Source organism: Sinocyclocheilus anshuiensis, unplaced genomic scaffold (genome assembly GCF_001515605.1).
Source record: "Sinocyclocheilus anshuiensis isolate Anshui unplaced genomic scaffold, SAMN03320099.WGS_v1.1 scaffold51, whole genome shotgun sequence".
In the NCBI taxonomy this organism is placed as follows: domain Eukaryota; kingdom Metazoa; phylum Chordata; class Actinopteri; order Cypriniformes; family Cyprinidae; genus Sinocyclocheilus; species Sinocyclocheilus anshuiensis.
In genome coordinates, this window is record NW_015548296.1 from 4,956,980 (window position 1) to 4,972,842 (window position 15,863).

The window sequence follows — 15,863 nt, forward strand, 5'->3', positions numbered from 1 at the left end:
AATCAGTTTATATTTCTAATATAACCATCATGACTCATTTTCCCCAGATGTTGAAGACTTACTTTGCTATTGTTAAACACGCAAACTGTCTAATGTTGTTTTTTCTTTTTTTTTCAAGGTCTCTGTCTCTAAGAACAGCATGTATTGAGAGCTCATTGTCTCATTCTCTGAGAGACCCTCAATCATTCCTCTGAAGTTTTGATTTGTAATGCAGGATGATCTGTAAATGTCATTCAGATGCCAAGGTGCTGTTTTCAGACAATCACAACCAGCAAAGTTTTTTAATGTTTACATTTTTACTCTAATACAGATATTTGTGTTTGAGTATTTCAACTGATGCAGGAATTCTCAACCAACATTGCTTTTTTTAAATAATAGACTTGTGTCTTATGATGTAGTCAAATTTCTTTACATCACTGATGTGGAGTAAAACTACTGTATAATGTTATTTTAAAGGGGTCATATGATGCGATTTAAATTTTTCCTTTCTCTTTGGAGTGTTACAAGCTCTTGGTGCATAAAGAAGATCTGTAAAGTTGCAAGGACTAAAGTCTCAATTCCAAAGAGATATTCTTTATAAAAGTTAAGACTTGTCCACGCCCTCCTAAAACGCCTCGTTTAAACACGCCCTGGCCTTCCAAAAGAGGACACAACTAGAAATCAGTGGTTAAGTTGTATTTACAACACTGTTCCAGAACAGTTCAACCCAAATTATTCAGATGTGTGCAGCGCATTTTATGGAGGACTGTTCCCTGAACCTGCAGAGTAACCTACAATGCGTCTGTGCTCAAAGGCTGTTCTATAAAATGGGGCAGTTCCAACTTTGCAAGGGCAGTCTGGCGCTTCTGAATTATCGACTGTAAGTACGTTTTTTATATTTAATGAATTTGCCACTGATGATTCAAACGCGAGTTTTAAGCAGTGTAGAGTAGAGCATCATAGTATGGTAAGGGGCGTAACATTTCCGTCACACGCTTGAGGTATTCAGCCAATCACAATGCACTGGATAGCTGGCCAATCAGAGCACACCTCGCTTTTCAGACTGATGAGCTTTGTAAAAATCGACGTGTTTCAGAAAGGCGGGGCATAGAGGAGAAACAATAATGTACAGTATGTGGAAAATAATGTGTTTTTTTTACCTTAAACCGCATAAACACATTGCATTACACCAAATACACAACATAATGTTCTTTTTAGCAACGTCATATGACCCCTTTAAATCCTTTAAAATTAAGCACTTTGAACAAATGTGTTGGTCTAATTGGGACATGCATGTTGTAGTAAACATTAGTGAAATGTTGAAATGTTAAGACTTCCTTCACTAGAGATCAAATAAACATGAAGTGGACATGTTGAGACATATATTTTTGTGGTTTATGGTTTTATTGCAACCTAGTAATAAGGAAATAACATCGTTACTCACCAATAATAACTGGGCCACTTTAAAATTAATGCAATATAAGCGTGCTTATTTTTTTACTTAAAGGGATAGTTCACTCAAAAATGAAAATTCTGTCATTAATTACTCACCCTCATGTCGTTCTAAACCCGTAAGACCTCCGTTCATCTTCGGAACACAAATTAATATATTTTTGATGTGGATACGTTGTTTTCGTTCAAATCAAAGTGTAAACAACGTGGAAAACGTATCCGCGTGACGCAGCTGACACAGAATATCATACGCTGTTTACGTTCTAACCCTTTAAATAAAAATTATTTGATATGCCTTACTTTTAGTAATGAGCCCTTTAGCATTTATTTTAAACCATCACAGGGGGGCACCACAGTACTGAGTAACAGTACTGTATTATTTAGGCCAAATAAAACCATTGCTTCTTTAGGCTTTGTTGTCAGTAAACAAAATCACACATAGAGGAAGTGGCCACCATGAGCTGTGATAATATCCTTATCTGATAACACTCTATTAACACTTTGTTCATTCCTCATATCATGCTATCACGGGTAGGTTAAAGCTGCAGTTTTTATAAAAGGTATTAGATTAAGACACTCAACTGATCTATGTAGGTAATTGCAGCTTGTGAGTCATTTGAACTACAGTGCCTTGCGAATGTATTCATACCCCTTCATTTTTTTCACATTTTGTTTTGTTGCTGCCTTATGTTAAACTGCTTTAAATTAGTTTTTTTCCACAACAATCTACACTCAGTACACCATAATTGTCAAGCAAAAAAATCAGGGTTTTAACATATTTGCAAATTTATTAAAAATAAAAAACTAAAATTATTCCATTGCATAAGTATTCATACCCTTATCTGGGACAGTTGAAATTTAGCTCAGGAGCATTCATTTTGCTTGTAGATATTACTACACTTCGAGTGGAGTTAACCTCTGGCAAATTCAATTGAATGGGTATGATTTAGAAAGGCACACGTTTTAATAAAAGGTCTAACAGCTGATAATGCACATCAGAGCAAAAACCAAGCCCTGAGGTCAAAAGAACTGCCTGTAGAGCTCAGAAACAGGTTTGCGTCAAGTCACACATCTGGGGAAAAATTCTGCTTCGTTGGAAGGTTCACATAAGCATGTAGTCTCTGTTACCCTTAATGGAAGAAGTTTGAAACAACCAGGACTCTTCCTGGAGCTGGCCTCCTGGCCAAACTGAGCAATTGATGGAGAAGGGCTTTGGTTAGAGTGGTGACCAAAAACCAGTTGGTCACTCTAGTTGAGCTTATGCAATGTACTTATTTCAGTATTTTATTTTTAATGCATTTAAAAAGTTGTGACAATTCTGTTTTTGCTTTGTCAGTATGGTGGATGGATTGATGTGGAAAAAAAGTAATTTAAAGAAGTTTATCATAAGGCGGCAACATAAAATGTAAAAAAAAAAAAAAAATGAAGGGGTATGAATACTTTCGCAAGGCACTGTAGACATAAAAAAAATTAATCTAGAGTGTTTATGCCCTTGAACTTAAACTAGTTAAATTCTCCAGTTGGCACCCAGTAAAGGAGAAATGGAGGTTGGCTGAATACCATTGTAGAAGCGGAAACACAAGTCACCGCGTCAGCTTTGATCTTACCTTTAAGAGGTCTACCCAGGAAGTTTGAGATAGTTGTTTCTCAGGAAACTGTATTGAATTGATTGACCGGCCTGAAAAGGTCAAACCATTTATCAGAGCTTGTTCAAAGGACACTTCACTCACTGCCACCTGTTTCAAGGATGCAGAGTCAAAATCAGGGTCCGTTCAGAGGACATCAAAATTTCAGCAATTCTTCAGTTCTTCTAATACACCTGGAGAAATGAGCAATTTCAATGAAAGCACGGAATGTTTCCTTGCCTTATTAGAGGCCTGAACATTTAAGAGATCCAACTGCGATTGTCCTCACAGGTTATGCATAAATTATTTTAACAACGCATGTCAATAATAAACAAACAAAAAAAAAACAGACACACACACACTCACACACACACACACACACACACACACACACACACACAAGACCTCTAGCAGTATCATTCAATCTAGATTTATTCATGGTTCCTTCCTGTCTATCTTTTCTCAGGCCCCCAGTTTTGAGCAATCTAAATATTAAATGCTAACCGCCTACAGTTTTGTTTCATTTCAACATCATGCAGTGAAATCGGAGGCTGCATTTCTTATTTCCTCACGCAAACATGATTTTCTCACCAAAACAAATATGAGAACGCATCGTCAATTTTCAGTGGTTATTCTGTTAAACACACAGTAGAGATGAGTATTAATAAGGCAAACTATTTCATTTAGACAAAAACAATATAACAAAAAAGTGTCATAACACGGCAAAAGCAACATTGCTGATACTGGACTAATAGGATCATGCAAATTTCTGCCTAAAGTGATAGTTCACCCAAAAATGAAAGTTTTGTCATCTTTTAATCAAACATGCATGATTTTCTTTTGCTAAACAAAGCCATTTTAATGAATGTTTTAGCAGTTTTGAATGAAAGTCAATGGGGTCCAAAACAACTCTGAATTCTCATATGACATGATGAGGGTGTGTAAATGATGACAGAATTTTCAGTTTTTATAAACTATCCATTTAAGGCAAAGTGGGCCTAGCTGCCTACTATTTGCGCTAGTCATAAAAAGCAGCAAATGACAAATAACTCCATATCCCATACTTCTCAAAACATGAATTCTCTGGCATATAAAAATGACCTCAGATCACATTCTCAATGTCCTTTTTTCAAAGTCCTCAAATTCGTTTATGCTCCTGACTAAAGACGAGTGTAGTTTAGTGTACTCATAAGCGCTGACATTTACGAGTCTGCAGTTTTGCATTCATTATATGAAGCCCTTTATGTGATAGCCACATTCGAATGAACCACAGCAGAATAGGAAATCATAATCGAATAAAGATTCACAGATGTGAATGCCAGTTGTACTGTGTGGGAATTCCGATAAAACAGGCCATTTTCATTTATTTAATGGTCCCTCACTACCGATGCAATTCATTCTATGCATCATTGACTGGGTTTTCAAGGAAACATTGCCAGTAATGTTCGATCGTCTCCATTTCTGTGGCAAACGTATTCTCACCACTGACAGCATACATCCCAGACTGCATTTTCCCTGTAGACTCATCTATACTGTCATACTTGAAAAAGTGCTTCTCATGGAGGAGACCTGGTTAGCGAAGTGTCAGATGTCATTGTCCCGCAGTCTTCTCTCTTTGCTATCTATGCGAAAGCTGGGGCGATCACCCAGACGTGGATTCTCCGTGCAACACACATACTGTTTCCAGATCTTAACAAAAGCATTCCGGAATTTCTTAATGCGGAATGCATAAACGATGGGATTGACGGCGGAGTTGCCATGACTGAGCAAGATAGCCACGTAAAGAAGGCACATTGAATTGTCACAACTAGGGCAGAAGAGAGTGATGCAATTCAGAATATGCAACGGCAACCAGCTGACTGCAAACAAGAAGAGCACCAGCGCGAGAGATTTGGCCAGCTTGAGTTCTTTCCCGTAATATCGAGTGGGGTCGGTCTGGTTGACGGTGACCTTCTTGTTGAGCTGCTTGTGGATCATGTAGAAGATCTCAGCGTAGATGAGCAACATGAGGACGAGCGGTGGCAGCACCCATCCGAAAAAGTTGAAGTAGACCATGTACTCCATACTGATGACGTTCTCGAATTCACAGGTTACGAGAAGGTCAGCACCCAAGGTGCCGTTGGTCTGGCGTAGCTTCTCCAGATTGTTCCAGCCCAACATGGGCGTCAGGCCGACTACGATGGCCACCATCCAGCATGCCATCACTGCTGTGCCAGCACGCTTTGGAGTCACCACTCTTTTATAGCTGTGGGAAAAAAACGAAATTTTAAACAACTCAGAGACAATGGCAATAGTGCCCGTCTACTTTTTCCCATAGGGATTTTAAAAAAGGCCTAAGAGTTATGATCGATGAACTAAACCAACCAGCTACGAGGTGAATGACATTACTAACTTTAATTTGAAGCGAAAAAGTATTTGAAAACTGGACAAAAAGATGAAGGTACAAGACTGTGTACTTAACGGCTTTAATTTATTGCATAATATTATGCATGCAAATATTTAAATAATTTGAGAGAATAGTTTTCATAAACTGACACAATTCACACTATACTTCATATAGTGAGATTGCTCTTTTTGCACAATTTGCTTGTTTAGATTCTCTGATTGGTGGAGATTTTTTTGAAGGATCATGGGTAATGTAATTTTTCACCAGGAATTCGGCTGGTGAACATGATCATTTAAAAAAACATATTAAAAAAAGCCAAAATTATGCAGGCTGATGGCTTCAACAAAACCACCAACCTTGTAGTTCACATTGGGTCTGTTCAAAATCAGTTCCCTTATGGAGAACATGAATGGAATTGTAACACCCTGTTACACTCTACAACACTGAGAGTAAAGAGGAAGCTTTGTAAAGGATGCTGAACCATGAAAATGACTAAGATTAGGCCTATTTCCGAGGAAGTACAAACATTAGTGAAATTTCTTCAAAATCTGTTTTGGAAGTACAATTTATCTGGAAGAAATAATTGAAATCCCTGTTATAAACATGGAAATCTAAATTAAAAAGTGCTGAGCTGAGCCACTACACAAACTCTGCTGAGAAGCATTATTACCATTTTGGTTAAGTCACAATCCCTTCTCTGTGAAGAGTAGAAGGTCTTTTCAGACAACACAAATGAAGCTAGTGAAGCACGCCATCCACTCAGCTGGCAAATTGGCACTAGTTGCTTGTTTGACAAACTTGTGCACTTATGCACTTGTCCAGTGTAATTACCTCAGACTTGTATGTTATAATCCTATTTAATCATTAAAATTAAGGAAAAGCATGTCATTCTAGCTGTTCTTCTACACAATCAGAAGTAGCTAATGCTGCAAAAGGGTCTTTCTGCCTAATTGTTTTGATTCATATAATGTATTAACTCTGTAACTCCAACTTCACATTCAAAGGGAGGCCATGGACAGGACAGGAAATTAAAAACTGTGAGAGAGTCATGGTTTGAAGGTAACTTTGAAAGTGGATTCCATAACACCGCAATAAATTGAGAAACACTGCAGCCCACGGCAAACCCACCCAGGTCAAACATCACTGCATGGTCTGAAAGCAAAGGTGCTACCTTAGTATTTCTCATCGTCACATTGTTTCTCAGTCTCTAAATTACGTTTTTCATGTGAGAAGTATGAATCCATGCTAATTAAAGAATATGCATGGTTGTTTTCTGTTTTGAGTAGGCCTAAATCTGCTATAAACGGATAGTTCATCCAAAAATGAACTAAAACTCGTGTTGTTTCAACCAGCATGACTTTCTTTCTTTCATGAAACGAAACACTTGAATGTAATGACAATGAATTGCAACTGAACATGTCAGCGTTAAAAGAAACAAAGCATAATAAATGTGGTTAATGTGTTCTATATTTGAAGGTTTCTTGAAGTCATAGCTATGTAGCCTACACAGTCCTTTCTTTACATCTCATTGGCATGTTCATGAGAGTTCAAAACAATTTGTAATTTATGAACAAAACATTTACTGAATTCGGAAACGTATACTACATTTTAGTCTTCTACCATATATGAAAAGTAAGAGTATAACTTTATATCTTTCTAACGATTCGGTAGATCCAATTCACAAAACCGGCCTGACTCGAGAAGATTAAAATATGGTGCATAAATAAATGTTATGCCACTTTTGTTGCGATTTGGGTTCTTTTTTAGGCTTGACATGGCAAAGTTAAATTTTAATTGCATTACTATTCTTTAAAAATTCTCCTTTGTGTTCCACGGAATGACAACAGAAGTCATACGGGTTTGAAATATCACATAAGGGTGAGTAAATGACCATTTTAATTTCATTTTGGGTCAAATATCCCTTAAAGACTGACTTGTGGTAAGCAAGTCACCTCAACTTCAATACATCCTCCACACTGATGACAGGAAACCATCATGTATTCAGAAAAAACAGAACTGGAAATATGAAATGAAAATCCCAGTGAAATGAACAAGCAACCCACATCTTATTACCTCATTGGTATCTTGACCCTCAGATAGCGGTCAACAGCAATAGCCAGGAGGGCGAGAATTGAACTTTGCGTTAGCACCAGGACAGTACATACAACGAGCAGACAGCTGTAAAAATGAGTCTTCAGTCCGATGCTTATAGTTATTGCCAGAGGAATGACAAGTGCCCCGACAGCAATGTCCGCCAGAGCCAGACTGACGATGAAATAAATGGTCGTGTCTCGTAGAGATCGGTTGATTCTCACAGCCCAGACCACCATCACATTCCCAATGACAGAGGAAAGGGCGAGGAGCACCTCCATCCCAATGTACAGACCCAGGACACCAGGCATCCTTGCGAGGAGTGCACGTGCTTACGTTGAACAGGATAAAAGATTCCCCAGATTTTTTTAATGAAAAGACTGCCGGTACGTCAAACGACTCCAAACTGTCGCTTTATTCTGGTGTACATGTCGGTGCCAAAGTTACATGGCGCAGGATGAAAAAATAAGTTGCGTTTCCTCTCCGAAATGCGTCCGCGGCACCACGATCATCCTCATAATCATGTCCGGGTGTGCAGTCCAGCTCCACAGTGAACTAGTGTGAGTCACTTCAGACCGTCCACGATCACATTTCCCGCACATTACATGCAGTCCAGTTCATCAGAAGCGATCTGCGCGTGACTCAACATCTGTGCGCCAGAGTCAATCAAGACGGCTCTCATATGGTTCAGAATTAAGCCCGTGCATGTGTCTGTCGATGTCGATAAATCCTGGGAGGTCTGACGGTCGGTCACCTTAACTTTGAAACAGCGCAATAACGCGCACATCGGCTCCACAGACAGGCTCCTCGCGCACGCCAGCGCGTCCGACGAAAGTTTCACCAATCAGATGCTACGAGAGCAACAGCATCTCAATAATGATTGCAGCTCATCACTCAAGTTGTTATTCACATCTGTTATATTTCAATTTATAAAGGCTGCGTCTCAGATAAGTTGCTAAATAAGATGCTGGATGCTAAATGTATATGCCGAAAATGTTCCTATGCAACAAAATGTCTTTCTAATATGAAGTGTTATGTTTTTTTTCGAAGTGCCAGCGGAGGCAGTCATGCTAATGTGGTGCTTTACAAGAAAGTGCATGCAAGCAAATATCTATCTATCTATCTATCTATCTATCTACAGCATAGATGCAGTACACTCTAAAAAATGCTGGGTTAAATACAACCCAGTGCTGGTTGTATTTAACCCAGCATTTTTTAGAGTGTATAGATAGATTAATAGATAGATGTATTTATAGTGTATAAAGAACCCTTACTCATAAATTACTTGTAAATTTCACACAAAAAAAATACTAAGAAACAGCAAGTAACACAATTAAATGAATGAAGTATATAAAAAGTATGACATTTTTAAGTATAAAAATCAAAATAGTATTTTCTTGTAAAATGCACAAAGATGGTACTTTTTAGTTTTTAGAACTTAAATACTGGCAATATTTATGCATGTGAGTGGGTGATTTATGATATCACACGTTCTTGACTAAAGTATTCATTCTTTTCTTAAAATTTAAGCATGCGTATTTTTCTTTTTTGAGGTTAAAAATTTGTGACTTAAAAATCTGTGCCACACGTGTCAGTTTGAAAAGGCACAACACTTCTGCTTGAATGCTTTTTAGGCTAATAATACTTCTGGTGAAGGCTTGCACAATAGAAACAGAAGAATTGGTTCTCTTTCAGCTTTATTTTGAAGAAAAATATGGTGACAGCTATGAGGAAGCTGTCTCAGCAGTTTTTAAATATGGATATAAAAGTTAAGTAATATTGATTCTGATGGCATAGAGAAAAATCAGTCAGCAAATTCCTGGTTGTGTGTGTTCTGTATAAAGGGCATGAAAATACCAGCCATTCCTCATGCCTTTTCTCCTTCCATCAGTTCTACAAAAAAGAAAAAGAAAGCTAGAATGATGTCTATCACTGGCACACGCTTCTAGATTTCATGAATGTTGAGTAGAATTGATTATATGAGCCAATCACGTTTCATGGATGGCTGGAGCTTCTGGCTGGTGCCCACGCGGGGGGTCTTACAATAAACCCCTTCTGAAAAGCCTCTATCACAGACAAACAGCCCGGTGTGTGCTGCCGTTCTTATTGTGACCACCGAAAATGAGACGTTTCGAGCCAGATTCCTCTTTGAGCAGTCATGCTAAGCAGGGTTGCCTTCAGCAAAACTAGATTTTAATATTTATATACAGTATATTTATATGTAGTATATTTATGTATGTTTTTACATTGAAAGTATGGTCCTTGCTGATTTTTATTTAAATCTGTTATATGTTCAGAATATATGAAGGGCAAAACATATTTTTAAATATAATTATATATATTTAAATATATTTTCAAAAATATAAAAAAATGGCCAAAAATTATATTGGCTGAAAATATATTTACATACATATATTTTAAAACATATATATTAGCAAATATATTTGCTCTACGTATATATACAGTATATATATATATATATATAGAGAGAGAGAGAGAGAGAGAGAGAGATAGATATAAATATATATATATTTTAAATTAAGGTGATGCACCAAGATAACACTGAGCTACTAATGGGTTTCCTGTATTTTCCTTCCTTTTTGGTAATTTTACATTGGCTTTTTATACCAAAGCAATCAGAGGTGCAATCTAACACAATACACAGTGAGGATCAACAGCAATACAGATCTGATCAGAAAGGATTTTATGCGCTTATTGGTTCCTTCATCAATCATACTGAAATTGTATTAAGTGAGAAGAGGAATAGAGGTTCATTTTAAGACTCTCCTGGGCAGGAAGACAACAGCCATTTGCTAGATGCAAGCAGGGTTTATTTGTAAAAACCGTAGAGGAGGGGCTCACAATTATTCCTCTGTATGTCTCAATATGGCATGAATGCCAATGACAATGAAAACAGGCAGAAGAACCGTGGAGAGGGCAGATATTGGTCTTGTGTTTGCCTGACATCATTCAGTGTTTTTCTAGAGTGCTATATGTCAGGTATGCTATTTCGATAGATGGTGTGCAATTCGAGCTTTTGTTCTAGGAATTTTTTTGGTTGTTCTTTCCAAATGGACTGCAGTAATGGCCTGTAATAAGCAGAGCCACATATATTAAATGGAATGGACTATTGAATTAATTGGAGCCTTAAAGGCACAGCAGCTAAAGAAAACGGCCATTGAAAATTAGGAGTGAGCGAAGGTATAAAATCTCAATGGGGAAAAATAAATAATTAAATAAAAATGTAGAGTGTAAAGTTCACATGCTGGCTTTTGCAGAACAACATAATTATCCAGGTGTTTTTTATTCAGCACCCACCAGAGCAGTAATTTAATGCCATTAAATTATGTCACCACTGCTTTTTACAAAGAAAGCTGTTATCAGTCCACTGCATATAAAAGGCTTTAAATCAATAAAAGTTTTGTGACTCACCCTTTGAAGTCTAAAGAGGTTTAAGATATAGGACTTGGACAAAAGAACGTGAACAACTTTTTCTTTGTTAGAGTGTTTCACCAGCATTTGCAATAATACAGCTTTCTACCTTTGAACTTTGAACAGAACTTTGAGTAGTCTCAGTGGAATGTTCGCTATCAAAACATCTTGAAGTTGTTGAAGCAGGCGATCTGCTTCTCTTCTCTCCAAAACTGTTTACAGTGAATAATATTTGATAATAAAATCAGGTGATTGAGCTGCTAGATGTTGAAGTTCATCTTGGTGCTCCAGCTGTCCAGGTTTTATGATTATGACTCCATTTTGTTCACATTTTAGCATTGGCGTCAAACAGGTGAATATCAAGGTTTGCTGTCACGTTGCTGCAGGAGTTCTGTGTTGTTTGGACACAGTGCTTCTTATTGTTTGATGGTGCCTTTCAGTTTTTGCCCATTATTTGTCTTTGCTGATTAAGTCTTGCCATGCTTTGTGTAAGCAGTTTAAAGACTGTAAACACCAAATAATTGGGCTGTTAGCGTTACATTTAGCTCCTGCTAAATGGTCTTCCATGATTTGCCCTTTTATGGAAGTCTAAGTCACCCATTTCACCCACAGCTTGTACTAAACAATGCTGAAGAAAACTTTACACTGACATACAACTTATAGAATAAAAAGCAATAAAAAGATAAATCCCAACATTTGTTTTATTTTTCACTGTAGCCTTTACAAATAATATTAACCCCTATAATAATGGGTAGTCCAACTCTGTAAAAAAAAATGTTCCACAATGGCTAATGTGTGAAACATCTCTCTGAATGTTTGAATAAGCCTCTGGGACTGTACTTTGCTTCGCTTTCTGCTGTTGTGCAAATCGTGCCGCCTGCCAAAACAAATATAAAACCTACGGGATCAGATTTCTCATGTACTGTATCTCCAAACTGAGGGTAATCTCTCAGTTGGACGCAATGAAAATCAGACCTAAATGAACACTCAGATGACACATACAGTTACGCATTTATGTCTGGAAACTCAGTGTGTAAGCTTCCGGTCGGATAGGACACTGGACTTTGATCTATAAGTTAAAATTGCTTGGAATACCTCAGAATTACTGTAAGATATGTATGAATCATACCATTGACTATTCATAGTGGATGCCATTAGAGAAGCTGTGAATGTTTAGAGGAAGTTAAAGGAATTTTGTGGGTTAAATGCAAAAGTCAAAGTGTCTATGATAAAGAAAAGGAATATTCTAGTTCTTAGACATTTACTCTTTGTATTTATGGTGCCATGGTTATGGAATTTTTTTATACTATTTTAAAGAAAGAAAAATGGAAAGAAATTAATTCAAATTATTAATTTTATTCAGCAAACAAAAATGTTTTAAACTGATCAAAATTCACAGTGATTCACAGTACACTTTAAGGTTTATAATTCAAATATATGCTGTTCATCAAAGATTCTGAAAAGAACAATTCTGAAACAAAATATTAGTTTCCACAAAAACATTAAGCATGACAAGTGTTGTCAGCATTGACAATAATGAGAAATGTGTCTTGAGCAGTAAATCAGCATTTAGAATGATTTCCGAAGGATCATGTGACACTGAAGACTGAAGTCATGATGCTGAAAATGTATCTTTGCTTCACAGGAATAAATTACATTTTAAAACATATTCATATGGAAAAAAGTAAACTTTAAACTGTAATCATATTTTACAAAATTACTTGATCAAATAAATGCAGTCTGCCCCCCAAAAAAACATTTTTTAACTGTGTATTTTCCTTACACACTGAATACAGGAGTGTGCACATCTTTAAAACATTTAAATATATTTTATATTTCTATATTTAGATTTTTACCAATAATATGCATTATTATTTCAGAAATAGAGATTTTATATCATTAAAAATGGATTTGGTCCCATCTCATAATAATTTACTAACAAATAGCCTTGTCATGTCAATTTATCTGATATTTTAAGAGACTTATTGACCCTGACACACAGTCATGAGGATCTGAAGGCATCCTGTCTATAAGAGAAGAGATGTATTCAAATCACTTGCATGAATTGTATCTTTAATGTATTTTAGAACTAATTCATTAATTGAATTAATTAATAGATGCATCATGTTGTTGACTCAAAGCCAACATGAAAAAAAAAAAAACGTTTTACTTTCTTCTTTTTTCTGCTGGTCTTGGTATTATGCTGTTGATAGAGCTTGACATTATTGTTTATTGAATCCAGAACGTTGCTTTAACTGTGTTTGGATAACAATTAAGTACTCAGAAGAGAAATGGTTAAATGAATCAGCCCACCAGTTGAGTTGATAAGGGTCATGGAGAAATTGAAATAATAAAGAATTTGTTTTTCAGTCAATATATCCAAAGAACAGGGATTCTGATTTTGAACAATTTATAGAGTCTCAGACATTACGCATCACTCTGCCATACAGATTGCAAGTGGAATACAGATGAAGTTTAAAATATCCGCAGTGTTCTTTTCCCTCAGTAGTGTCTGCCAGTGGGCATCTGTTCTTTTATTCACTACGGCTCTGTCCCCTTGTTTCATTTGCTGATGAGCTGGCGATACACATTCACTCCTGTGATCTGACGTGCTTTATTGCATCGAGCAACATCCACCTATCCTTAGTGCTGGAGGAAGTACAAATTCTGTGCTTGAGTTAAAAATTTGAGATAAAAAAGGGAGGCTTGAATGGATAAACAAACCTTGCAAAAGATTGGATTGCATATTGGCGCCTATTTTTATTTGTTATTTATTTCTTAAATAACAAGGAATGGCATGTTTCTTGGAATGGAGTCAATTATACTTTGGAATGTAAAAGTTTCCCAGAATGAACGTGAATGTACTTAAAGGCACAGTTAGCCCAAAAATCACAGTCTAGCACTAAAATAAAAATAAAATGATAATGGATCAAATGATTCCAAAAAGATCCAATTCAAAGCTTCAGTCCGTAAGTTTTGCCTCTTTTTCGCCATCTCTGTTTGAAACCTGCAGTTGGTGGTGGAGCCTGAGCCAGGGTGACGCTGAGGATCCGGAGGGCCAAGGCGGACCGAGGTGAAGGCGGGGGTCCGGAAGGCTGCGGTGGGGCCGGAGTGACAATGGACCAAGGTGGAGCCGGAGGGAAGGAGGAGCCTGACAGAGCCAGAGGGATGGAGGGATGAGGCATAGCCGGAGGAGTGGAGTCCCGAGGTGGCGGATGGTCGACGACTGACCAAGGCAGAGTCAGAGGGACGAGGGAGCCCGGCGGAGCTTGTGGACTGACGGGCCACGGCTGAGAGGAAGGAGCTAGGAGCCATGGTGGAGCCACTGGGTCGACGGGCCGAGGCGGAGTCCTGGACTCAGAGGCTGGAGGCGGGCTGGAGGCGGAGACAAGGGATCCCCCAGCCACGACGCCATTGGAGACTGGCAGACCCGTGGCGATCCCACAGCGCTGAGGGTGAGCAGAGGGGCTGCCAGGAAGCAACGGTGGCGGAGCTGAAGAAGCAGGGATGACAGGAGGAGGCAGGAGGAAGAGGGTGGGTGGGAATTTGTGAGCACCAGGGTTTTCAGGGATGTGTGTGCTGCCCACACACACTAGATACCGACTCCCAATAGTGGGAGTGCAGCTGACAGGGAAACGACTTCCATGGTCGTGACAGGACAGGCAGACAGTTCAGGGCAGATAGACAGTTCCTAAACAGCCTCCATGGCATGCAGTGGGCGTGGCTTTTCAACAAGCACTCGCGCTCCCTTGCTTCTCCCACTGGCGCGTGCTCAGTTGCCGGCTTTTGCACCTGGTCAGACGTCATATGAGGCTCTGGCTCCGGGGCGATCCTCAGCTCTGTCGTTCTCTTTGGCGATGGCTCGTCGGTCGGGGTGGGCTCAGGCTTTGGCTCCGCGCAGTGGGGTGATTTTGGGCTGGGCTCTGGGTCCAGAGTGGGACTGGTGTCGTCGTCCGCGATGTCCACGGTGAGTGGCGATTTACAGGACACCAGCACCCACTCGATGAAGGCGGCGAGGCTCTCTCAAGGACCTTCCCCGGACAACTGAGCTCATGTGGTGGCGTTTAGTCCAGCTTGATAGAACGAGCAGAGGCAGCTGTCCGGGTAGTGTGTGTAGTTCGCAAGAAACACAAAGTCCTCGGTGTGGTCCTCGAGAGTAATCCCCCTGCTCCAGCAGGAGGACGAGGACGGCAGGGTCATTCATAACAAAAGGGAAAACAAAAAACAAACACGGGGAAAACGTGCTATTACTTTATATAGGTCCGGTTTTCTATCACAGTTCTGTGTAGAATGAACTCGCACGAAGGTGAAGATGAAAGTAAAAGTCTTTAATATTATCCACACAAGGTAATCCACAACAGGAAGGCATAAGACACACGTACACGTTGACGAGACCGGACAAAGAAACACTGAACTGACTACAACTTATATGGGAGAGTAAATGAGGATAATTGACAAGACACACCTGCACATAATGACACAATTAAGGGAAGACAGAACCAAGTCAAGGAACACGAGGGATGAAAATGAAAACAAACACAAAAGTCCATGAAGTGTGACAGTGTGGGCTGTCAGTCAATGGACCGTTGTGGATATTCACTGTACTTCAGAAATACAGAAACACTTTGGAAGTGAGTCCAAAATAAGAAGTTTCACATGTCATCTGGACAAGTAAGTAACATGTCTGCCAGTTTTGTTCTGACCAACTGAAAAAAAAGTTTTACAATAAATCGCACTACTAAAATCTAACGAAGCTTCCACGAAGTTAGCTAGATCTCATTAAACTGTGCAAATTACTATTGTAATACTTTGTTCTCAAATTGTTAATGTTAACAACATTAACATTGAGTGACTACTTGTATTTACTGTAGTGTGTATTAGCGTTATCTTTAGATTTC

The 15,863-nt window shown here is 38.6% G+C and overlaps 2 protein-coding genes across 2 annotated transcripts in view; one reads left to right on the forward strand and one right to left on the reverse strand.

Moving 5' to 3' along the window:
- LOC107655989 (bcl-2-like protein 15) overlaps positions 1 to 506 on the forward strand; it is a 4,105-nt gene extending 3,599 nt beyond the window's left edge. The window contains exon 4 of the mRNA XM_016443619.1: positions 119 to 506. Within this exon, the coding sequence (XP_016299105.1) occupies positions 119 to 148 (30 nt within the window). The 3' untranslated portion in view covers positions 149 to 506. The remainder of the gene's footprint in view (positions 1 to 118) is intronic.
- A 2,923-nt stretch (positions 507 to 3,429) lies between these two features.
- LOC107655990 (adenosine receptor A1-like) lies at positions 3,430 to 8,273 on the reverse strand. The gene is made up of 2 exons (XM_016443620.1): positions 7,516 to 8,273; positions 3,430 to 5,301 (listed from the first exon to the last, which is right to left on the reverse strand). The coding sequence occupies exons 1-2, from the start codon at positions 7,842 to 7,844 to the stop codon at positions 4,641 to 4,643; spliced, it is 990 nt and encodes a 329-aa protein (XP_016299106.1). The 5' UTR covers positions 7,845 to 8,273; the 3' UTR covers positions 3,430 to 4,640.
- Positions 8,274 to 15,863: the final 7,590 nt, after the last annotated feature.

What these genes read in the sequence shown, in the direction of transcription:
- LOC107655990 (XM_016443620.1), bottom strand. Translation starts at nt 7,844, where the DNA reads ATGCCTGGTGTCCTGGGTCTGTACATTGGGATGGAGGTGCTCCTCGCC. An exon ending in AGGGTCAAGATACCAATGAG is followed by an intron (nt 5,302 to 7,515) that starts GTAATAAGATGT and finishes TTTTTCCCACAG; the next exon opens with CTATAAAAGAGTGGTGACTC.